At 37.0% G+C, this 26630-nt stretch overlaps 1 protein-coding gene across 6 annotated transcripts; it reads left to right on the top strand.

The window, feature by feature from the left end:
* The first annotated feature begins 1002 nt into the window (after positions 1-1002).
* Positions 1003-26587, top strand: tpd52l1 (tpd52 like 1). 6 transcript variants are annotated; one of them, XM_067417927.1, is made up of 10 exons: positions 1029-1126; positions 2647-2688; positions 3161-3184; positions 11088-11203; positions 12181-12329; positions 18551-18652; positions 20952-20966; positions 22098-22136; positions 25457-25517; positions 25679-26587. In XM_067417927.1, the coding sequence occupies exons 1-10, from the start codon at positions 1108-1110 to the stop codon at positions 25799-25801; spliced, it is 690 nt and encodes a 229-aa protein (XP_067274028.1). In that variant the 5' UTR covers positions 1029-1107; the 3' UTR covers positions 25802-26587. The 6 variants fall into 6 exon arrangements, with proteins under 6 accessions (XP_067274032.1, XP_067274033.1, XP_067274028.1 ...); XM_067417928.1 differs by having other exon boundaries at positions 1049-1126; positions 3164-3184; XM_067417929.1 differs by lacking the exon at positions 20952-20966.
* The last annotated feature ends 43 nt before the right edge of the window (positions 26588-26630 follow it).

Genomic DNA, 26630 nt, shown 5'->3' with positions numbered 1-26630 from the left:
ATAAGAAAGTTTAATAATTGTCTTAAAGCTGCCAAAATCACATCAGTAAATATTAGCTCCTGTTACACATCATTAAGAGCTTTGCTTGTCACATGCAGTATGCTATACTTCAATTGAAAACTGAGCACATTCTATTCTATTCTATTCTATTCTATTCTATTCTATTCTATTCTATTCTATTCTATTCTATTCTATTCTATTCTATTCTATTCTATTCTATTCTATTCTATAGGCGTATGCCATTGCATTCTCAGTCCAATCCTGTTTTTCATGTCTCACCAGGAGATGCCGCTGTTGACTGTGAGAACAATTTAACCGACAGTGAACTCTTTGCTGCTCTCGGGTACACGTGTCGCTCATGACATCATCATTTTGGAATGCCAAAGTGGCATTCCTTTGTAATAAACTAATAATAATAAATACATAATAAATAAATAAAGACATCCTTTTAGATTGTGTGAAATTAACTTGGTTGTATTATTATTATTATTATTATTATTATTATTATTATTATTATTATTATTATCAGTTTTTATTTATAATTTTGCCTACCAATTATTGGTTATAAATTACAAGGATAGAGCAGGTCGTTGCTATAAAACCCGGAAGATAATTTTTGGGCCATGTGTTACCTCTGGATTTTCATTTGTGATTGTAGCCTAGAGATTACAAGTAAAATTACGTGGTTGGCGTTGTTAATTAAATCGATTTAACCGTTTGGTGAAATTGCTCAAAATCACACCATTGATTTTAAAGCTGTTTCCTTTTAAAACAAAAAGTCAATGTTGCTAACAATTTGTTAAATTAGGACTACAACTCCCACAAGGATGCAAGTTTACGTGCTTTAGGAATCGGACAATCGTTGTAGTCTTCATGTAGAAACTTTCGCTTGTTGATATTTTCCATGAAATATATTACTAAATCATAATATGCTGATTAGAGCCACTCCTATTGGTCTGTGGATGAAGCTGTCCCGGTAATGGGTGGGGTTTTGACAGCAGACAGCGCGTGTGTGAAGCGGCGGTTGTGTGTAGGACGGGATTTCTCTGAACTGAGAGGTGGTGTGTGTTGTGTTTACTGGACCTGCATTTGCACATTATCGCTGATATGGAGCCCAGACAACAGGGTGAGCTTACTTTCCGACCACTTTTTTGTCTTATTGTTCTTTGAAAATACTGGAAATGTGTTTGAATACTTCGTTTCACTTTGTGCATCTTTAAATAACTTAATTAATGAGGCTCGTTTTGTTGTTTTTATTTTTGCATACCATAAAAGGGTATACAAATAGATTAACACATAACTAGACAGCTAACCGCTCAATATCTATCTTTTAATTATCAGCTTAAAAGTCATCTGTAGCTCTAATTTAGGCTTCATTCTAATGAGGTGCATGAGCTTAGTCAGACACGTGATCAAGTTTTCCGGGGATCTGTTGCCAAAACACGTAAACAAATGAGGGAATTGAGTTAGATGGAGCTCCTCCTTCTCTCTCATGTTCCTTTAGGTGCACTGGTCTGGACAACCATGTGACCTTTCCATTTCATTTCCACGTGACTGTCCTAAGCTAAATAATTGAAATCTTGTGACTAGATATGTTCCATCGTTAGTACCAGTGCATTGGCTGCCTTTAACTAAACAAAATTGTTTAAGTACAGTAGAAGTATAGACATCCTATTAGTACCTGGTACTGCATTGCTCCACTTATGTAATGCAACAAACTGTAACTGCAGGGTTGGGCAGTGAAAAGTCTTATTAATATCATAAATCTATGTCAGTGTGATACGACTTCTTGGTAAACAAGTTATTTTTTGCACTGAAGGTAGAAAGGCATTTCTATGTTTGAGATCTAGTCAAAGACCATCACCTGTACCAACAAGACCACTGATATGTGCTCCACCATGAGCAAACCTATTTAGCATAGTAGAGTAAACATTCAGAAACGGACGGTAACTCAGTGAAGTTATAGTATAAAAAATTAAATCATGTCAGTGACAAAACTAAATGAGTAAATGTATAGTTAATTTGAGTAATTTACAACAATAAATGTGAATTTGACATAGCTTTGTTATGTAGTATAGTAGTAAAGTGCAGTCATTTATACATATTTTTATCATTTGACTTGATAAACTGCATAATAAGTAAATTATTATAACCTATTAGTTCAGTTTGTGAACTGGAAATGTGAAGTCATTTGATGAATTCTGAAACACTGCATACACCCTTAAAAATAAAGGTTCTTTATTGGCATTAAGGGGGTTCCAAGAATCTTTGACATTCATGGAAACTTTCCATTCCACAAAAGGTTCTTTATAGTGGAAAAAGGGTTATTTTAAGAACTGATCATCACTAAAAAGAACTTTGGAACCTTTATTGAGTGTACTTTTACTATTTTTGTCATAGAAAGACAGTAAAAGTAGTACAAGTTGTAAACTAGTATGCAGTTCTGAATTCTGCAAATGTATTTTTGCATCCATTATATAGTATAGGTGGACAATATAATAAAATGCATTAACACACAAACCTGAAAATGGTATATTTATAATATGTATTTGTAATACATTTATTAAAATCAATATGTACTATTTAATTGCACATTTGTTTACTCAGCCTTTAATATCTGTTTGTTTTGCCTATCGTACTTCACAGAGCTGTACTCTAGCATACTTACTTCTGAAGCAATAGACTGGGGTAAGAGCTTGCTGTGTAATGTAATGAAAGCCAATGTGACAAACCCAACCTCTGTAGTCTGTGTGTAGATCACTTGTTATTTCCACTTCTGAGCTGATACGTTGTCTACAGCTTTTACACATAGGTGCTTTTAGATGGAAATAGACAGCCATGTCCAAGATTTTAGCACATTCAAAACTTGTAGATAGACATGACTAAACCCTAGAATTTTGATATTGTCAGATTGACAGATGCAGACCCTTTGTTCTTAAAATGCATGTCATGATGTTCCTTAATGCGATAGCATGTATTTGATAATGATGATATGCATGTCTGTGTACATTTTGTTTTTGAATGATATTGTTGAACGCAGCCTGTTTGCATGTTCTTTGAAATCGGAGTGCCATTTGTAATCTGTTTGGATTTGGTGTATCATCCGCTTATGAATAATTTCATGCGGTGTTCTTCTTATTTTCAATTTGCTGAATCACAGAAGACAGAGAAACTTTCCATGCAGGTACGTCTCAAACATCTTATTTCATTTGAAGGATGTAGCTTAGCTGAGTTTTAAAAACAACCCATTACACACTTTGCATGCTCACCATCTGTAATTTCTTGCCAGTCACTAAATACTCTGCCGTGTCTCTGTGCAGCAGTCATACAGAGTTAAATCCAGTCAGATAATCGCTAAGGAGAAATCCCTCAGATTACTTCGGCAATGCCAGAAATTACGCAATTCTTCACTGAAACCATGCCCTTAAATTATACTGCTTCATTTCAGGCTCTAAATAGATTGTGTTGCACTGTTGAACAGTTATTTAGTGGAAAAAAAGCATTATTTGTTCTATTTGTCACAGAAAACACTTTTTGTTTAGTGCCATTACTATTAAAAATCATTCACATTCATTGATATAAGGCTGAAATAAAATATTAGATGAAAAACTAGAAATGTTGTCTAAACTTACTAATAATAAAATAAGTTTGCAAGTTGAAGTACTAAACGTCCCATGGCATGAAATTTGAATTTTATGAGGTTTTTCAACATTAATATGAGTTCTCCTAGCCTGAATATTGTCCTTAAGTGTCTAGAAATTTTGATCAGTGTTAACCGAGTTCTGGCTGGCTTTCTCTGTCTTTGAGAAAATGAGAGCCCAGACAAGTTGATCTTGAATTCTCCTGTTATAATGTCCTTCCTCTGCTTTGCCCGCCCAGAAAATTAGTAGAGAATGGGTTCAGTTTATCAGCACAGGCTTTAAAAATATGGATTCGACAGCACTGACACAAACAGTTAGTTACAGTGTTCATTAATGCCTGATCTGGGATCAGTGATTTCTGATGTTTAGCTAATCATTCAAGTTCACACAGACTTTCTTTAAAAATTGTTTAATACTGTCAGTCCAACCTGGTCTCACAGAATTCCGTGTATTTAACACGGACCCTTAACTTAAAAATCTGTGTCGAAATCGCCGAAAATTCCGTGATGGGTTCACGGAAGTGATGCCTATGTAAGTCAATGACAGGCAGCATCCGTGGTTGTGGTGAAAGCATTTTGTGAGAGAAATAATGTTGCAAAATTCACTCATGTTTATTCAGAACTCTCAGATACAAACAAATTAAATAAGTGGACACACAGCGCTCTCAACAACTCAGTACAATAACACTTTCTCAGCAATCTTTCCCCAGCTCTCCGTCTCTCTCTGGACTGGCAGTGCTGCTGCTGCTTGCGCCTCACTAAACCCCGCCCCCCTCCTTCACATAATCTCATTTCAACGTTCTAGGGACAACCCACTGTTCAATGGAACGAGGGTTACATAGAACCATCCGAGACGTTTTCTTTCTGTCGGTTATGTACGACGTTCCGACTTGACATAATCCGTGCCCTCTTTCAGGGACATTTTCTTTCCATCAGGTAACTGAAGCATAAACCCACTAACATTTAAATAGTAAAAAAAATAGGTTATTAGTAGTTTAAGTGATCAATTGGTTTACTCAATCGGCAGCAGTGTTATATAGATTTACCCAAGATTGATTGTTTGATATTGTCTTTCCCCCCACTCATCTCTGGTTTGTGTTTAAACACATTTGTGTTTTGTGCATCTGATCATGATAAGAATGGCCTCCTCCTCCTCCACACATTGCAATCTTTCTCTTAGGACCGTGAAGTGATTCTTTGTGAGTCAAGAAGGGAAATGAGGACACTGGATTGAATAGTAGTGTATAGTCCAGTGAGCTTGAAGAAGCTGAACCGTCAAGCACACTGCCCTAAAGGGACACTTAGTTATTCGGATGACACACCGAACACCATGGCACGACTCTGACTCGCTCACCCAGACATAAGAACATGAGAAAGATGAACTCTGATGGCCCGTTATTGACAGAAATGGAAAGACATCTAATGAAAAGATACAGTTTTTAGGTGATCAAGATGACCAACCACTTGAACTGAAGCTGGGAACCACTGAACAGGTTCCCAGCTTCAGTTAGTCTAGATTCAAGGTTGGTCTCAGCTGCATTAGCTAGTAGCGGATCCGATAACCAAGTATAAAGTATAATCTAAAAACGTATAACCAGTGCAGCAACCATTAGAATCTGGATTTAGCTGGGAACCATGTTATTGGTTTAATTGCTTTTTAAAATAATTGTTTTGTCATAGTATTTTTTTAATTTTTATTATTGGCTTAAATCAGATATCTCTGCATTTGTAATTAACCTTCAACAAAGATTTCGCTCAGTGTCTGAAGACACAGTGTTAAGGCAATGGAATAGAAAGGGTATTATTTTACATATTTACCATGAAAATGATCCTCTGTACTTCCTCTTATTTGACACACAGACCCTTAAATAGATTTAGGGAATCTGATTCATGGGATAATTGGGAGGTTGATGCAAGGCATTGGGAAAGATGCTAGGCAACCTGAACAATGAGGTGGTGGAACTGTGAAATAATTGCTTTTTAAGTAACTTATGCTTAAAGACCCAACCCTTGGTTTTAATCTATATCAAGAAATACATTATATCTATGAGCAAATAAACAGTGATGTATTCTTATAGACTGGAGACCTAGAGGTGTATACAGTGTATCAGGAAGTGTTTGCATGTAGGCCTGTCGCGATAGTCGATAAATCAATTAATCGCATGGTAAAAAAAATGGCCATTTTTCTGGCCGTGATAATTGCCATTTGCAGGCTTTTTTGTTTTCCTCGTCTCTCTCGTTGACTGCGTGCGCCTCGTCCGTTTGGGGAGGTGTTTATACTCGACGCGCAGACCGGGTGCGGCGTGATGAGACGTCATTCTCGGCCAGCAGATTTGTCTGGAACTCATGGCTCTTCGGTTGTGGAGCCACATGCAAACTTACGAAATTTGACGTGCACAACGGCAAGCGAAATGGGGTCTCGCGTCGATGTCATTTTTACCGCGCACCCTCATGCTCGAGCGGACGCGTCGTGTATAAATGAGGCTTAAAGCTACACTGAAGTTTGATAAACGCAAGTTAATTCTTCAGTTCAATCTTTGTGTGCTAAAAAGGCACATAAGTTCCTGTAGAGATAGCAACACATTCTCCTTTTGCCAAATAAATGGAAAGCATTTTTTTGTCAATTTCTTCTCTCTTGCTGTATCAAAATATCACTTTCCTCAGAGATGGTCAAGTTCAGTTTGTGCGTGATTAGGCTATGATATAACACATTTTTTTTAATACTGTATCCTAAATTGTGGATAATTAATATATCATATGCTGAAGTACATTTCTGGATTAAAACAACAAGAACCGTACAGAACGGAAAACCGCGAGCCTAAACCTGAAACACAATCATCCATTTTCATCAGTTTTATTTATTGTTTTTGGTACATATTTAAATGCGTTTTTTAAACAGACTGTCGCGATAGTCGATAAATCAATTAATCGCACAATAAAAAATCGATAATTTTTCTGGCCGCGATAATTGCCATTTGCATGCTTTTATTGTTTTTGGTTGTTGTGTTCATTTATTGTGGTTATTTAAAATGTTTTCGATTTTTAGTGTTGAATAGTCTTTACAAATTAAAGTTTATTGATCTTGTAAAAGGTTTACCTGCATTTTTATGCCATTATCATTATTTTAGATGAAAATGGTCTCAGAACGATAATATTATCGTTTATCGCAATAATTTCTTGGCCAATTTGGCCGATACAAATAACGTAAAATAAAAGGTATAATGGGTTCTCTTGCCTTATCCGATGTTTTTTCTCCTCCGTTTTCCTCAAATAAACAAGGAGAAATTATTGTAAATGTGCATATAAGCCCTGTACGGTCCACCATGCTTTGTTTACATATAGCTACCACAATTCCTTGCGCTCAGGCAGTTTGGCGTGATTTTGCCTGGAGGTCTACAAAGTCATGAGTTGTGGTTGGAAGTCGTAACTTACGGACTCAAAAACCTGCTTGGAACGCAGCATAGGCCCCGCCTTCTAAATGAAAGAGCCTATATTGTGGATTAGTAAAGTCATTGCCTTAGAAGCTCCGGTTTCTTTAGAAACAGGCAGTGTTCTGAGCCACAGCTTGCGCGTTAGTATTGTCCAGGCTAAAAAATGCATTTTTTTTTTATCATGATTCAAGCATTTATACATTTATATAGTATAAACAAATGTATGATACTTCAAGAGATTTCAGATATTTCAAGTATGAAATTGAATCGTAAGCTTGGCGAACAGTTTTGGAGAATTTTATGTTTTCCCATTCAAAGGAATAGGAGCTGCACTTGCATGCACGAGAGCTGTTTCAAAGATGGCCACCGAATGAAATAACTCGTCTTAAAAAAGGGACTTTGACTTTAAAATGTGCTGAGTCAATCTATTTATTTTAATAGTTTACTTTAGACTCTTTTTTTTTACTAACTATAAAGTAACTTGCAACTACATGTCAAATAACTCTCGATAATTTGCAATTACATGACAACTAACTCTCATTAGTGTAAAGACAGACTGTACGGTCGGTTAAGGTTAGTTTTAGTAAAAATAGTTGACATGTACTTGCAAAGTTACTTATAGTCAGTAGAAATTCTGTTGGGGAGCATCAAAATAAAGTGTTTTTTATAGATATTAATATTGAGTTGACAGTCTATCAAAAATCAAATGTTACCTTTATTGCTCACTTGATATAAATTTTCTTTTTTCTTTTACAAAATCATGTGTGTTTGTTCTTTTAGTATGTTTTACGTGTTTTTATACAAGTAATTGTGCTAAAGTACCATGTGGAATGTATTTATCTGTGCTATTTTATTACTCTTCCAAAATGAAACAGTTATGTAAAGCATGATGTAAAAGATTTTAGATGGTTTAATGAGAACAGAAAATCCAAAAAGGTTATACTGTTTGTGTGCTGATTGCAAATAGTTAAAAAACAGTTGAGAGGTGAAAATGCATAACGTACTTGGTCTTATTCCTTCTGAGTCTACTTGCGACCACTGGACCATCTTGCTTTAGTTTTAAACGTAGATATATGATCTTCTGTGAAGGCATTGTGTGTGGTGTAAATGACGAATCTGGGATCTCATTCCTGAGCACTTTTCTTTGCTAAAACCGCTCTGCTCCTCTCTTCTACCTGCTGATTGCATTAGCCTCTGAAAGTGTATCACGCGTTTCATACCACAGCACTCTAATCAGTTTCTCAAGTAATGACTGACCAGACCTCTGAGATGTGACTCTCGTTTCCTTATAGACAAAAACAACCTCAACGTTTATTCACATTACTGGAGCCATATCAAATGCATTAGTGTGTCATAATTTGAGCTTTCATTTTCTAGCTGTTGTAAGGTTTTAGTTTTTGACTCTCATGCTTTTGAAGAGCATTGAGGTTTAAAAGTCACAGGGTGTTTCACAGTCCAATTTTAAAGGGGGTCGTGGTTTACAAATAAGCCATTATTTCAAAGTAATTTCACTCTCGGTTAAACACGATTAATGTAAAATATTTAATTATGTAAACCATGTCAGGCATGTCTTGCAGTGCTGAAATGAAACTTACACATAATGGTGTTCTGAGTTAGGGGATTTTTGGGAACTTAGTTGAGTTTTTAGTAATAGGTGTGGTAATCAAACCATATTCCTACTTTCATGTCCTCTTCTCTTTACTAAGTTTGGTTTTAGCCTTCAAATGCATGAGAGAGAGACTAGTGACCAAAACAGTAGTATCCTGTGTCAGCTATGAGTTGCATTAGATTGAAATCAGCCATTTGTTGCCTCAAGCATGCTTATGATGCTTGCCATCATTTTGTAATTCTTCATAGGAACTTTAATATGACCTTAAAGGAATCATGTTAAGCTCTAACTGTTACCTTCCGATGATCGATGTGGCTAGTTTACAAGGTGTTTTCAGTTTTTCCGTCTTTTGTGTACAACCTTTCATTAGAACTGCAAAAATACACCTTCATTCAGGGTGAGGCAGGATAATTACATAGAGAAGGTGATGGTTAGATGTGTTTAAAGGCTTCACTACTGTTGTCACACTGACTGAAGGGTAGATTTTGTATACTGGGAAATGCTATTTAGATATAAGAGGGGAACTTGTGTTTTAGTTTACCTAAAACTAGTTTCCATTCAAGTTCTGAATTATTATTTTTTGTGAAAAAAAATCATATGACAAAAAATAAAAAGTAGAGATTCCATTGTAAAAAAGTTAAATTTATGCAAATTATTCACATCTTCGTGTTTACACCCAGCACTGTTATGCAGTCTCACAATTAATTTAAATACATGTTCAAGAAGACAGGCTCAAGAAGATTTGTATGGATGGACTACTTTTAATGGCAAATTGGCAAAATAGCATATACTCTACCAAAATTTGGGATCAGTAAGATTTAAATATAAAAAGCAATTAAAAGTGTTATTTCAAAACCGTTTTAGAAAAAGGACACTGGCCGAGTGGAATAACAAACTTGTAGCTAATCAGCAGGTAAGGGGCGTGTCTACTATTGATGGCGAGAAGAGCGCTCGCTCTCGCTCTGTGCAAGTCATTATTCAAAACACACGAGTCACACATGACGGACATTAGCCAAGAACTAGCCTAATATATGCTGCTTGACTATGCTCGTGTGTCATGGTCACTTGTTAGTCCATTTGCGATCGTATTGTGTCTCACTTCAGCGATGATAAAGACCTGTTCATTTCCACACCGTATGGAGCATCTAAATCTCCTTCCTGTGTGCTTCAAGCATCAGCTCACAAAATGTGTCCGACAAGTAAGATAGGCTACTATACTCCTAATATATGTTTGCTTACTCTTTTCATGATCTATATAACCCTTATCCAGTCATAATATGTCGTTAGCTGGACTGTCGTGCTTGTGTTCTATGAGCTGTTTTCATGAGAACAGTTTGATCGCTATCTCTAATCTTGTCATAATTGTAATATGTTCGTTAGTTGGACTGCCGGCTCGTGCTATCGAGTTGTTCATGAGAACAGTTTGTGATTTTGTGATCGCTATGACTCTAATCTTGTCGTAATTGTAATATGTCGTTAACTGGACTGTGTGCTCGTGTACTATCGAGTTGTTCATGAGAACGGTTTGTGTGTGTTTTTGTGATTGCTGTAACTCTTCTTGTCATAATTGTAATATGTTCGTTAGTTGGACTGTCTTGCTCGTGTACTATCGAGTTGTTCACAAGAACGGTTTGTGTTTTTGTGATAGAAGGGATGACTTTTTCATTGAATATTCGACCTGGATTAGATACACAGAGATTCTGCCATAGCCGTTGATGCCTCTGGGTTACGTATGTGTGGGCCCGCGCTATCAAAATAGGGGCGAGACCCTTTTTGGGGGTAGGGGGGTGTTTTTTTTGGGTGATTTAAAATACCAACAACGGTTACCAGATAGCACTTACCCCACCTTTAATACTTTTATTTAGCAATGATGCATCAAATTTATCAAAATTGACACTAAAGACGTTTATAATACAAGATGTCTATTTCAAATAAATACTTGAATTTGTATTCATTAAAGAATTCTGAAATATATATATATTAATATTTATATATATATATATATATATATATATATATATATATATATATATATATATATATATATATATATATATATATATATATATATATATATATATATATATATATATATATATATATACATATATATATATATATGAAATGGTAGTGTATGTTGGATTGGCATAAATAAATATATAAATTAATACATAACTAATGTGCTTCATCAAATTTCATTATGAATTATACCCTTGTCCTTTAATGATGAGTTTGAGCTAAATGGGTTAAGATTTTTGGCATCCTTTTAGCAATGGTGGATCGAGTTTACTCAAGATATTTCTGTGAAATCAAATTTGTGAAAGAATGTGTTCTCGTGTATTTGTACATTTGAGACATGTTGACAATAACTTCCATTGTTCTTCTATTTTTGTACATTTATTTCCAGGTTTATTGGACAAAGAGCCTCTAAAGGAAGTGGATGAGGACATGGTGTCAGAGGTGGACCTCAACAACACTATCACAGAAGAGGAGCGAGAGGAAATGGAGAATGAACTGATTAAGGTACTTTCCCTACCGGTTTAGTGCTGTAAACTAGGAAAATGAGGTGCAGGCACATTAAGGGCTCTTTTATTTCTTAGAAACAATGACCTCAAAGACCACAACGCTCAAGCAGAAATTGACTTAACATTATGCAAATCCTGCAGATCTGTCTGTATTTTCCTACTTTGCATGTTTTGACTCACTGTAAAAATTGTAAAGGAGCTATTTATACCTGTTCTGACCCTTAAAAAATTACTTATTTGTGTAAAGGTGTAGTTAGGTTAATTCAGTTATAGTAAAGTAATTAGTGTTGACATGTGAGCCAGTCTGCTGTACTGTAGTTACTGAAATTTACTGTGCTGTTGCCACATAAATATAAACTGGGTAAACCCAGCCCGATCCACTGGTGATTTGATTTCGCCCTGCAACCTGTACATTCATTTCTACTGCTTCTGTTACACTTTTGCGGGAACCAATTACAGACTGGCTTATCCACCTGGCTTGCTATTGGTGGGATTAATACAATGGCAGAGAAACGATGGGTTGTTGCCTGTTGATCGCGCCTCTTGTGGTCTGTTTGGTTGAAGGACTATCCAATTGCGTACAGAGTCATTCAATTAATGCTCGTTTATCACACCTCTTGTGCAGTAGAAAATACAGAGCAGACTCCCCAGACCAATGTTCAATGTCAAATTGAGCTTGGTCTGGTGATTGCCAGACAAACACAAATGGTCTGCATTATCTCATCCAGAACATACACCCTTGATTGAAAATCATGTGACCTAAGCTTGCCTTTTTTTTCCTTCGGCTATTTGATCCTTCTAGATCTTCAGTCAATTGAGCCATGTAAGGTTGAAGTTAACTGTCACAGTTTGTGTGTGAGACAGAAAGGACAAAAAGAATAGACAATTCATAGTAAAACTGCATTATTTGTTTTTCGGTTGTAAATTTTCATATAGCTTCTCAGCCCCCAACCTTGACCTATTTCCTTCTGTCAGTTAGAAGAAGAAATCACTACTTTGAAACAAGTCCTGGCCTCCAAAGAAAAGCGTCACTTGGAATTGAAACAGAAACTTGGGATCACACCCTTGAGTGAACTACGACAGAACTTCAGCAGGAGCTGGTGTGACATGCAGACCAGCACTGCGTAAGTAGTGTTTGCTAAACCCTGTGATCAATGTCATTTTTTGTTGCGGCTTGTGACTACAGAGGCATGCACCTTTTGAAGAAGACAATAGTGGTGGTTATAACACATAACCAAAATGGTGGGGAAAAAAACACTTTTTAACAACCCAGTAGTTCTTCGGATATTCCCTTTCATGTAGTGTGCAATACAGCTCTTTGTAAATGTGAAAGTTCTGTAAAGTTTCAAAGATCAAAGTGCATGATAAATGGAGTTATTAGCTGGGTATCGTGAAGCAAACGGAAGCAAAACATTTCAAAGTTTGCAAAAAAAATGTGAATTAGGTGTGTTTCCATCAAGTTGTTTGAGCGGATGACAGTGGTATTGGTAACCTAGTAAATAAAACCCCATCAACAGAAACAGACAATTAGTCGTGTGGGTTTAATGTTCGCTACGTCAGAAGTTATTCGGCATATGTATTTCCATCTCCCACTATTCGCAGTAACTCTTTTTCGCAAAACCGTGTAAAAACAATTTGGGAAACTATGGGCCCTATTTAAGCGATGTGAGCACATGGTCTGAAGCGCATGGCATACTTAGGGCATGTCCGAATCCACTTTTGCTAGTTTAACGACGGAAAAAAATGGTTGGCTACAGGTGCATGGTCAAAAAAGGCTGTACCTAGTCTCTTAATGAGTCATGGGTGTGTTTTGGACATAGCGTGCAATAAACCAATAAGAGTCTCATCACCCATTCCCTTTAAAAGCAAGTTGCACTCGCGCCATGGTGGAATTTGTGAGCGGAAAGGCTTAACACTCCAGATAGGAATCCTTTTATTTTTAATAGTGTGTAACAAGCAGAGTGCATGCATGTTGTGCATCCGCCTATAGGCACACATAACTAACGTGCCCTTTAAATTACACATAAAATACGTCGTTTTTTTAGTTGCCTCAAAATAGCAACGCGTCAACAATGCGCCTGAATATGTCACCTGTGGCCTGTTGCATAAAGTTGGTTTCAGTTGCTACTCAGGTAAGCTCAAGATTAGTTTGAGCAAACTCTGGTTTTTCGGTTTGGTTTTTAGCGGTGTTCATCACTATGGTAACTTACACTACACAGCTAACCTGCTCTGAAGCAGGTTTTATTCTGGGTTAGAGATCGCAAACCCAAACTGGACCAATCAGCTGCAAGTAAAGACGCATTAAAGCCACACCCCCTGTATGTCTTAATTTTCAGTTTATAGTGAAAAAAATGTTACAGATAAAATGTCTTGTCCTTTGGCGCTAATTATTTATTATATTTATATCATACGAATTACTTTTAATTCTAAAAGTAAAACTTTCAATTAAAACAACGTGTATTCATTTGAGCTCTTTGTGAACCTATAATTATTAGGCATATTTCTTTGATTTACATCATGCATTGATATAATCAGATATTCTTTCAGCTGCCTTCTCAATCTTTCACTCCAGCAGCAGCAGTGTTTGTTGCTGCTTTGTAAACGCATTCAATTTCATGATAATTTTTTAATCTCTCAATCTTCAGAAGAGAAGTGAATCAAACGGACACTGTGATTGGCTGTTTGCCGGACGTGTCACACTTTCAGGTGCACGCGCTTCAGAGTTAATCACTAACTCTGGATTAAACCTGAGTTGACAGAGAAAGTTTATACCAACCTTTGAGAAACGGTTGAACTTGATCTAAACCAGGTTGGATTTATCTGGGTTTGTCAACTCTAAACCTACTCTGACACTCAGCTTTAGCTAGCGTCATGCAACAGGCCTATTCTTGTTATGTTTTGCTCTCTGTAGCCTACTTCCTGTTTTAATTTGTCACGTTCCTTTGTCTAGTTTCCCGCCACTTGTCTGTTACCATGGTTACCCTCATTAGTCTAGTTCCGTTCAGCTGTTTTTTCGTAATCATCTTCTGTATCACCTGAACCCCAAGTTCCCTTTGTTCACCAGCTCATTATGCTTGTATTTCTGAAACCTTTCACCAGTAAACTTCATTTGAGCAATGTCTGTTCCCATCATTACCTTCCTGCCTGAGCCAACCGTAACATGAACACACCTCGTTTTCAGATCAGCACACCCATAGGCGAACAGATGGGCGCGAATGCATTTGCTATTTAAACATGGCACTGGACAGGAAAATGGTAACTGCATCAGGTTGAAACTAGCAAAAAACACTTGCCTGCCGTTGAATGTCAGAATGGGAAAGAAAGGTGATTTAAGCAATTTTGAGCGTGGCATGGTTGTTGGTGCCAGATGGGCTGGTCTGAGTATTTCACAATCTGCTCAGTTACTGGGATTTTCACACACAACCATTTCTGAGGTTTACTAAGAATGGTGTGAAAAGGGAAAAACATCCAGTATGCGGCAGTCCTGTGGGCAAAAATGCCTTGAGGCGGATGGGCTACAAAAGCAGAAGACCCCACCGGGCACCACTCATCTCCACTACAAATAGGAAAAAGAGGCTACAATTTGCACTAGCTCACCAAAAATGGACAGTTGAAGACTGGAAAAATCTTGCCTGGTCTGATGAGTCTTGATTTCTGTTGAGACATTCAGATAGTAGAGTCAGAATTTGGCGTAAACAGAATGAACGTAGAATTAAGGCAGTTCTGAAGGTGAAAGGGGGTCAAACACAGTATTAGTATGGTGTTCCTAATAATCCTTTAGGTGAGTGTATATATCACATGCAATATTATTTTTTCTAAATACAATCTGGTACTTTGCATTAAAAAAAAAAAAAATTACATTGACCAGTTTTTTATTAACATGCTTCCTTCTTGAGAATAAATTGCAATCTGAAAGAGCATGTTGAGACCACTGTGTTTCCCTCTGTCAATGTATATTTAGGTTATTGTAATCATAATGTGATCCATTTCTGCTTCAGTTCACATTCACTTACAGTGCCGTTCTGAGACACTCAGCCCATTTGCACGATGATAACGTCATTGCGACAAGGGTTGCTGCGCATCTCTTTCTCTTTAAACACACACACACACACACACACACACACACACACACACACACACACACACACACACACTGAACATAGACATGAACAAATGGCCTATTATTGTCAATGAGAGGGAAATAGTGGAGAGGCTTACTTCAATAAAATCACATCTCATTATGACTCACAAAGTATCATAACAATGGTGTGCATAACTGTCTACTATCACTAGCCTCAGGAATAAAGGCTATTCTGTTTTTACACAGATTAATACACCGATTACAAGCATGATGAAGAGAAACCATTCATAAGCAAAGAATTGCTATTTATTGGACATTTCATTTAGCAGACAATTTTGCCCAAAGAAACTTACAAATGACAATACTACTAGAAGAAGAAACAATTAATCTAAGGAAGAAAACAAAAAAGCAAATGCTTGGGCTTGGGAGGTTGGTCAATGTATGGAAACATCTCCACAAAGATTGTTAAATGTTCCATTTTGTTGGAGTGAGAGAAAAAAAACAGTTTGGAATGAGTTTATGGGTTAGTAAATATAGACTTAATTAATGTTTTAGGTGAATAATGTGTGTGAGAGAGTGTATAATAATTTATCTTCTTATTTTAAAATTATTATCTATTAGTAAATTGTAATTTTTTAAAAGAGAGTATTTAGTATTTTCGGTAACACTTTATTTTACAGTGTCCTTATGTTATATACTTAGCATAGTAATAACAGTAAATAATGCATAATTACACACAACCAACCCTCAACCAAACCCTAATCCTACCATAACCCTATAGTAAATGTAGCAGTGTACATATAGTAATAATGGGCAAATTTTCATTTTTGTGTGAACTATCCCTTTAAGTTACTACAGTAACATGGTAACTAGCATTTCAGATGAATAGCCCTTCTTAGGTTGCAGTTGCCATGGCTTGGAGGTTGTAGGCTGAGAGGGACAAACCGATCAGATGGTGTCTGCTGACCGATCTGGATGATTTCTGTATTAGCCTGGATCAGAGTGACTCTAGGTGTCAGTATAGATGTGCAACTATTCAAAGCATGTGGTATACCACAATGTGATCCACCTCACATATTTAGACTGCAAAATGTACCTTGTAGCATTCACCCAAAAATGAAAATTAGTTCATTTATTCACCATCATGTCATTCCAAACCTGTGTATTGAATGACATTTTGTCTTCCACAGTAAACAGTAGTTTTCATTTACGCTGTGCTTTTCCCATTCGATGAAGATGAATAGGAATGATAAAGCTCCAAAAATTACAAATAAACAACATAACGTTTCTATAGAACTAATTCAGACTGGTGTAGTCTTCTGAAGTCATATGATAGCTTTGTGTGAGGAACACACAAAGGAAGTTTTTTGTTGGCTTTTAAAGTCTTGTAACTGATCAGAATGTGCCACTTTGGATACTATATGTGTAAAATGTTATTGAAGAGTTTTGTTCTGACAGTTGTAGAGCTCTTGGGTCAAAGGGATTTCCAGTGCACCGTTTTAGATTAACTTGCTGTCTAAAATGTGACTCTCAAAGAGACATTTTTCAAAAAAGAAAGAAAGTACTCTTTTCTGGGCTCATTGTTAAGAGTTTTTTGGGGTAACACTTTAGTTTTGGGTCCAAATCTCAATATTAGTTTCTTGTTTGCAGCAATCATATTACTGAGAGGTTGACTGTTTATTACTAGTAGTACTTATAAAGCACATATTAATGCCTTATTTTGCATGATCATATTCTACATCCTTAATCCTACCCAATATCTAAACTTAACAACTACCTTACTAACTATTAATAAGCAGAAATTGGGTGTTTATTGAGGGTAATTAGTTAATTCCCTTTCCCTTGAAAATGTAAAGTAAGGGATTACTCATTTAATTGCTGATGTAACAACTAAATACTGTTTATAGACTGTAGAACAATTATATATAATACAATAATGGGATTACCATTAAAACACACATATGGTTGGTTGCATGTGGTTTGGCACTGCGAGGATGATCACCTGTCTCCTTGTAGCCCTGTCAGACATTGTAGTTTATTGCTCTGGCCACATCTGCAGGCCTCATGGCGTTCACTCAGATGATCAGGGACATCACGGACAATAAAGGCCTTGTCCATACTAATATGTTTCGTTTAAAAAAAACACACATCCACATTTTCTTTCTGTTTTGGCCTTTTGACCAAACTGAGATTTTAAAAATGCTCTCCCAAATGGAACAATTTGAAAACGCTGTTGCCGCGTTTGGAATGTGGACTTTTAAAACGGAAGTATTTGAAACCAATAATGTGTGTTTAGTCATATTTAGTAATCATGTTTAGTAACACATATTGTACCAATAATATCAATGGTTATACCACCATTGTGGTGCCTATTTGCTTTCATAGTGTTACTACAGATAAATGTTCCTTTGTAGAATCTTCATATTACATTTATAAAATATGCACCTATATAGGCGTACACTTTGCTTATTACACACACAGGGATGCACACAAACATCTTTAAATATAAAAAATTTAAGCATTAAAATGTAAAAGATTATTATTGTTTACATAAATATAAAATGGCTACATGTCATAATGGATAGTCATTGCATACATCAGAATTAGCATACCTATTTGCAGTAATGATGAGTAAGCGGGTGGCGTCATTGGATGAGCAGAGCTGTTTCCTTGCTAGAGACGCGCTCAGTTTTTTCTGCCTAAATTCCGCCATGGTGCGAGCACAACTGGCTTTTAAAGGGAATGGGAGATGAGACACTGATCACACCCACAAAACACACCCATTATTCATTAAGGGAATAGGGACAACCCTTTTAGAACATGCGTCGGGCACGCCGACCATTTTTCCCATCGTTAAACTAGCAAAAGTAGTGTTCTTGCTGTTAAAATAGGACCCTTTGTGTCATAAGGACTGTTCCACAGGTGCATGTGCAATAATTGTTTTTGGTTCATTGAACAAGCATGAATTACATTGTTTAAACCCTTTCCAAAAAAGATCTGTAAAGATGATTTGGATTTTGCAAAATTGTCATTAAAAATACAATATCCTAAAAAAATCAACACTACCTTTTCTTGTTTACCTTTTCACCTTTTGAGTGTACGTATATATGGGGTCATTCTGCTATGATGTAAAATGTAACCTTTAAGAAATAAGGTTTGTGTTGTGGATTAAAGAAGGATTTCTGGTATATCATATTTCAGAAATATTTAGTTCTATTTTATTTATCAGTGTCATTATTTGTTATTTTTGTACTGTTCTGGCAGATACAAAAAGACATCTGAGACCCTGAGCACGGCAGGACAGCGGACCTCAGCTGCCTTCAGTAACCTGGGCACGGCCATCACCAGGAAGTTCGGGGATATGAGGTACAATGTCACTTCCCCCTCTGCCTTTTTCTGCTGTCCCATCATTTCCTGTTTTTTTGTCTGCAGGGGCTTCTCACAAACGCATAGTTCACATGTTGTGTATAGTTGTGTATGTTGCGCAGGTAAATGGCAGTGGTCTTTAGGCGTTTACCTCGGACAGTCTGTTTGAGAGACATGTTTGTGTTATGTAAGCCTCATTTAAGCAGCTTTCAGTGGGCCAGATTGGGGGCAGGTCCAGCTGGCAGAGAAATAAGAGCTTGTGATGGCATGAAGAATTTACCAGCTCCTCTTCACTGGCTCCTGGATGGTTGAGACTTTCCGTGACAATAGATGCTTTCAGAAGTGTCACAATCTACAACAGGGTGATAAAAGATTGGCTGCCGACAGTTTGTTTGAGTTATATTATAATAGACCTTATTGAGAACAGCTCCATGATAGGTATGAAAGCGAAGCTGTGAGGGAGAGACTTATCGTGTTTTCAATGGCATCTGCTGTAAAAAGCTCCTGAAAAATCTTGGAATGATATTTTTTTCTGTTTCGTTAGCAGAACAATCAAAAAAGGAATTAAATAACAGTACAACCCAAGGCCGTAACCATGTCTTGAACATTGGGGGGTACTAACGTTTGTTCGGGTTTTTTATAGGGGAGGGGGTGGTCTTTTTATTTAAACAAATTAAATAATTAAAGGATTTAAAGGGAATAAATGAGAAACGGCTCAGGCAGACAGCCTATAAATTTTACCTTTTACAGTCTGTAAAAGCATTTCCAATTATTGGGGGGACTTTTCCCCCTCATTGTCTATGGTGGTTTCCTGGTACAACCCACTGAAGAGATGTATGTCTATCCCTCACAGCCTCACAGTCATTCCCATTAAAATGCGCTGCTTCATGCTTCAAAGATGGCCCTTTTTGTTTCTTAATAAATATATATTTTTAAAACAAGATATTGAAAAGCAACATTATGTAATGTAATAGGACTGTTTCAGAAAAATATGTTTATGTGTTTGATATTACATTTTTTCCTAGTATCTAATAATCTTATATGAATATGTGTTTCTTCACATACAGCATATGTACTTTTCTTTTATATATTCTAATTTATCATTTTTATTAGTGCTTATCAAATTAAATGTTTCTTGTTTTAAGGATATTTAGTTTTTTTTATATAGAAAACTTGAAGATTTGCATAAGTGTTATAGGATATTTCAATATGTTATGTTCTCTAATTAGTGTGTTTGAAGACAAAGTTTTATTCATCAATGAAATACAGAGATATAATAGTGAAAATCAATGCATGATGCCCAGTTCTAAGTAGTGTTGATTTTCCTGTAGACCCAATACCTCATTACCTTATTTTACTTCAGCATGTATGGCCTTCAGGTACTGTATCCCAGGAGGTATGTGTGTGTGGTTGCCAGTGTGTAACGCTGTCTCTCTGCATGTGTCTGGGGGGTTTCTACCTCATGTTTGCAGTGAACATTCAAAGAACAATGTGTCACTTGCATGCTCATAGCCTCTTAGCTATAGCAGCAGAGCGCATGAGGATACAGTTCATAGTTTTGTATGACAGGTAATGTTTTTTGCTTCTCAGGAGTTTACCAAAATCTTATTTATAAATGTTCCCTTTTTTCTGATGATAAATCATATTATAACAGTTATGGAGTTTCTCTGTGTGTCCTGAGTGTTGTGTTCAGCCTACTGCATCAGTCCTAAAATGGCAGTATTGGGAATGGTTAATGTTCATTAGCAAATTTAATATACATTTGCCCTAAAAGGTATTTAGACACATTAAGTCACACTTAAAAATGTATGCATGTAATTACATTTGATGCACACTTTCAATGTGTGTGAACTTTAGGGAAACTGACTTCATGCATCCACTAAAAAGAAACTTAAAACACCAGTTGGCTAAATATTAGTTCTGAAAAAAAGGTCACGCATCATTTGGTTTAATTTTTTTTCTAATGCAAAGACATTGACATTTTTAATTGTAACTTAAATGTCCAAATCATTTGTGTGACCACTTAGTAAAATTAATTTAAAGGGGAAAAAACAGTTGCATGGGGTTTAACTGCTGTTGAGGTTTGTATATCATTCTGATTACATTTCTCTGATTTTATGCCCAGTGAATTAACCTGAAAGTTCTGCCAGTATAGTTGTTCTTAACTAACTGCATGCATTTTATATGCCCTCAAAATATGGTTTAAGTCTCATATGACCAAAATGTTGTTGCATGGTCTATAATCTGTCAGCAAAAATAATTTACAGTGTTCTTTCCTTGTCTCTGATGCGCACCAAAGATCATATTCTATTGGGTAAGATATTGTATTCATAGATCCCAGTCCGAGATTAGAGATAGCTCCTTTTCTTTTAGCATCTGCATGATGCATGAGAACAGTGATGGTGCTGAAACTAAATCTGACTTCTTGACAGGACTCAGACACGGTGCTTCCATAAATAATCAATATGGGTGTGAAGGGGAATTCAAATATCAGAGCTGTTGATATGAATATTTCAATACCATTTCAAAGAGTGTCAACAATACATTGTGTAGAGTCATAAACTCTTTAGATGATCTGAAATGGTTCAATGTGTCAATGGCATTATAAGAAGGTCTTATTTTATTTTCAGCGAATCAATATAGAGCCAAAGTCACAATCATTTCTGTCTCCCACATTGACTATATTCCATTCTTTACTAGATCAGCATCTGTTGCTTTTCATTGTGTTCTTTTTATGATAAATAATGCATGTAAGACTGTGTTTTGATAGTTTATGAAAGAAATAGCAAACCCCCACCTGCACCCACCCCCTCCTGCTTAGATAAGGTAGATATTTTCACTATGCATAGAAAACAGGAAGTGCAAAATTATCTCTACAGTTACCTTCTTACCAGTATAACATAAATATTTGCCTATAGGCTCATTGAAAAGTCACCGGCTTGTGCATTATCGTTAAAAAGTTTAGGATCAGTAAGATTTTATTTTTGAAAGAAATTAATACTTTTATTTAGCGAAGATGCATTAAATTGATATAAAGTGACAGTAAATACATCTATCATTTCAAAAATATATATATATTTCAAATAAATGCTTTTTGAACATTCTATTCATTAAAGAAAGAAATACATTCATGAATTTTTTTACACCAAAATATAAAGCGGCCAACTGTTTTTAACATTGATAATAATAATAAATGTTTCTTGAGCAGCAAATCAGCATATAAGAATGATTTCTGAAGAATCATGTGTCACTGAAGTAATGATGCTGAAATTCAGCTTTGTAAAAAAATCTTATCGACCCCAAACCTTTGAATGGTAGTGTAGATATAGTGAAAACTACTGATTTATATATGAGCATGTTATGTCTCTTATTTGCAATGTATTTCTTTGTCCATGATGATGATGATTGAACCTCTCTCTTGCTTGGCCATGCTTTCATGGGACAGCTATTCTATACGCCATTCAATGAGCATGCCTGCAATGAGGTAAATGTGTGTGACTGCTTGCTTTGCATGTTTGTTATTTTATGTTGTGTATGCATGTTACACCATACACTGATCAGGGATAACATTATGACCACCGTCCTAATATTGTGTTAGTCCACCCTTTGCTGCAAAAACAGCCCTGACCCGTCAAAGCATGGACTCCATTAGACCCCTGTGCTGTGGTATTTGGCACCAAGATGTTAGCAGCAGATCATATAAGTCCTGTAAGTTGTGAGGTGATGGAACAGACTTGTTTGTTCAGCACATCCCACAGATGCTCGATTGGATTTAGGTCTTAGGAATTTGAAGGCCAAGTCAACACCTCTAACTCGTTGTTGTGCTCCTCAAACTATTTTTGAACCATTTTTGCTTTGTGGCAGGGCGCATTATCCTGCTGAACGAGACCACAGTCTCTGCAACAATGCAGTGTACATGGTCTGCAACAATTCTTAGGTAGGTGGTAACTGTCAAAGTAACACCCACATGGATGGACCCATGATTTCCCAGCAGAACATTGCCCAATGCATCACACTGCCTCAGTCGGCTTGCCTTCTTCCCATAGTGCATCCTGGTGCCCCAGGTAAGTGACGCATGCACCCGGTCATCCATGTGATGTAAAAGAAAACATGATTCATCAGACTAGGCCACCTTCTTCCATCTCCGTGGTCCAGTTCTGATGCTCACATGTCCACTGTAGGCCCTTTCGGCAGTGGACAGGGGTCAGCGGCTATGCAGCCCCATACGCAACAAACTGAGATGCATGGTGTATTCTGAAACCTTTCTATCAGAATCAGCATTCATTTCTTAAAGGTGCCCTAGAATGAGTTGAAACAATATGTTCAATTATTCTCTGATATCTAGGGTATGTGGCTTATTTAAGGGCAAAAATTGTCCAGATACAGTTTTACAGGTCCATTTACAATCCTGTAAATTGTCCCTAGGATGTAATGCTCTGTTTTTGCCTTATTTGGAAGGGTCATGAATATTAATGTTGAGCTCTTCTCTAATTGGCTTATTTCAGCAGCTCACAGCACAGTTCAGCGAAGCGGCTCGGGAGTCCTGACCGTCCTGACAGAACACAGACCGACTGAATGACACTTTAAGCAGAACATCTCAAATGGAGATTGATAAAATGCAGCTTACTTGTTTATTGGTGTTTTCAGATCATCCGAGCGCGAGAGAGAGCGTTCATGCTTGCGGTAGCCAGATTTCAGTCATTTAAATCCCCCAAACAAAGCTTTTCTGTAAAAAGAACACGTATACTATCCGATATTTTACATATGTCCAATCTGGCAACAAAATGTACGTGAGTTCTGAATGCACCAAATGCATTGGTGTTCTGAAAACACCATCAAACAAGTAAGCTACATTTCAGCAATCTCCATTTGAGATGTTCTGCTTAAAGTTTCATTCAGTCTACATCTTAGACTTGTCTTTTTTCGTCAACGATATTGCATGTTTATATAACGTTAGTCACAATGTAGGCTACGCAGTACAAGCATGCAAAAACATCATAGGCCTGCTTCAGTTCTCAAAAATATAAATATATAACTTAGATTTTTACAAAATAAATAGCCTTGTCAAATGACAGTCGTTTGAACTTATGGTGGAAAAGGTGACGTTTGCTAGAAGGATCGAGTGAACGATCTGTATCTACGGTTGTATTTTGTAATACAAAATAATATTACCCTTTGTCATTAGACACACTATTTAGTTTTGTACGGAGTTTCCTATTGTTACTGTACTAGCATCTTGCATCATCTAGACAATGCTGTCTCTCTAAGAAACTTTCAATTTTATCAGAAATTGTTTAAACAGCTTGTCAATAAGTGGATAAATCGCTACTTACTGCTTGCAGGAATATAGTTGCCCCTTTCTTCAGTTTAAGACGCTGAGCGAAGCAAAAAAAACAAATGATCGATTTTGAAATAAATTGTTGTGGTATCCGATTATAATAAACCTCAACCATGACTGTTGACATATGAAAAGTCCTCACGTCCCCTGCACAGCCTGAACATAACGTGTGTCATGAGAGCTGCCGTTTTCGCTATCCTCAAGTGTCTTGTTTATCTGCAGTCCCGATGATTCGGCTCCGTCAGTTCCGCCTGACAATGAACATGTTTGGACAGATGCAAATGTTGGGGGCGTACATATAAATGATCCCCAACGCTTGCGTCACGGTTGGCCTTATGTTGAGGATCACTTATTTTTCTGTGGTGTTTTTCATCCATGAGATTTACATAAGAAGTAGAAGGCAATGGTGTTTGAGACTCACAGTATGTGATGTCCATGTACTGAACTCTTATTATTTCACTATGTCAAGGTTAATTCAATTTTTCATTCTAAGGCACCTTTAAGCAATTTGAGCTACAGATTGTCTGTTTGATCGGTCCACACATGCAGCCTTCGGTCCCCATGTGCATGAATGAGCCTTAGCTGCCCATGACCCTGTCATCGGTTCATCACTGTTCCTTACTTGGACCGCTTTTGATAGATACTGACCACTGCAGACCGGGAACACCCCACTAGAGCTGCAGTTTTGGAGATACTCTGACCCAGTCGTCTAGCCATCACAATTTGGACCTTGTCAAACTCGCTCAAATCCTTACTGTGGAGATCCACTTTTGTGACACGACTGAAGCACGATGTTGTGACGCTTCCCCTTTGTGCGCTGATGGGCGTTCATCAAGTTGACCACTATGGGCGTGCTTTTGATCCAGCAGGGAATGAAAAACAAAGGACCCACGAGAGACTTCCCTCAGTCTGCATGTGCTCTACTTCTATTGGATCGTTGTGTCGCGTCCAACAGGTTAATTTGCATAAAGGTGGGAATTGGTCAGCTTTTTTGATGCGCAGCATTTTTTCAAATGCAGCGCTGCCTTCCCGCAATGCTATGCAGGCGCGTTAAAGTCGCTTGACGTCACCCATAGGAATAAAGTGGAGCGCGGCACGACAGAAGTGTAGCATGGAACAAGTGGGTCTGCGCCTAGAGGACAAAATGTTCACTTGCTGCTTAGCAGGTGTTGTGATGAAGAGATAATCAGTGTTATTTACTTCACCTGTCAGTGGTCATTATGGTATGCCTGATCACTGTGTATATCACATATGCATATATATAAAACAGTACACTGTTGAGTGTTGGTGTGTCAGGTTTATAAACTGTTGTGATTGTGTAAATAATGTTAATACCTGCATGTACCAACCTTTTCAATACACAACAAAAAACCTGGAGAGGAGGTTAGGACTCCTATTGAATGGACCAAGTTTAGAGTTAGGTGTAGTGAAATGCATAAAACTAAAATCTTGTCTTTATTCCACAGGAACTCACCTAGTTTCAAGTCCTTTGAGGAGAAAGTTGAAAGCACAGTCTCAAACATTAAGGTAAGCCTGACTTAAAATGACCTTATTAGTGGTCAAACACTAACTTTGTCCCATAGTTCAGTGCTGTTAATAATTGATCAGCTTATCATTGGGAGTTTTTAACTTCACTGTGCCGGATGTCAACACTATCCAATGTTGTGAGAGTTTTGTGTTGTGAGCAGTCAAAGGTTGGAGGAACAGGAGGTGCGGGCAGTTTTGAAGAGGTCCTGTCGTCAGCGGCCCACGCCAGCGCCCAGGACACCCCTACTAACAATGTAATGGAGAGCAGTGACCGCTCGTGCTGAAGGTGTTAATGGTCTACAGGTGGAACTCTGATGCCCCCTAGTGGTCTGGAGATCACAGTGAAAATTGCACCGGGGGGTGAGATACATGCCTTTCATATGTGTGCTGGTGGATTATCCGTCCAAAATATTTATTATCTTTTGTACGGAAGGAAAACTACCAAGTGAAGCATGATTATTCTTTAACTTTTCTTCAAAATATGTATATTTTTCGAGGAGACTGCCTTTGGTGTAGTCCTGCATTACTTTATCATTATTTATACTAACTCAACATTGTGTTAACAGCAACAAAGCATGATACATTTCCAGGACCAAAAATAATGGCTGCATATCCAATCCTAAGAGAATTACTTGAAAGAATGTTTAACAAAATTGATGTTAACTTACTTTTTTTTCTTGTCAAAAATCTGTCAAGGCTCCTAATTCCTGCTGTACACCCTACGATTTTAGCATTGGTTGCTGATAACAGATGCAAATAGCTAATTATAGGACAAAATGGATTTATGCTGTATTGCAGTTTATTAGTTTATCTAATATGCATGGTGTAAATTCTGAATTGGTAACAATAATTGTCACTGACCAAAAATGTATAGCTTTATGCCGTTTTTATCTTCTTCATATGTTTGTGTAAAATGTGTTGCAGCTTTACATCTTTAACATTGACATTTAAGTCAGTTGTTGTTTTAAGGAATAGGATTTCATAACTGAAATCTTTCTTTAAATGCATACTCAGTGTTGAGCTGCATTCATTAATAACATTAGTCATTAAAGGTTTTTTTTTCAAAATCACCAAGTCCCGGCTCATCAATAATGAAATAAAGGTGAACTGAAT

The sequence above is a fragment of the Pseudorasbora parva genome, chromosome 15 (assembly GCF_024679245.1).
Source record: "Pseudorasbora parva isolate DD20220531a chromosome 15, ASM2467924v1, whole genome shotgun sequence".
Taxonomy (NCBI): Eukaryota; Metazoa; Chordata; class Actinopteri; order Cypriniformes; family Gobionidae; genus Pseudorasbora; species Pseudorasbora parva.
This window is presented reverse-complemented; position numbering and strand designations above follow the sequence as displayed.

Excerpts from the sequence above, each read along its gene's own strand:
- tpd52l1 (XM_067417927.1), top strand. Across the intron at positions 11,204-12,180 it reads TGGAGAATGAACTGATTAAG|TTAGAAGAAGAAATCACTAC; the intron begins GTACTTTCCCTA and ends TCCTTCTGTCAG. Across the intron at positions 22,137-25,456 it reads ATGAGCATGCCTGCAATGAG|GAACTCACCTAGTTTCAAGT; the intron begins GTAAATGTGTGT and ends TTTATTCCACAG.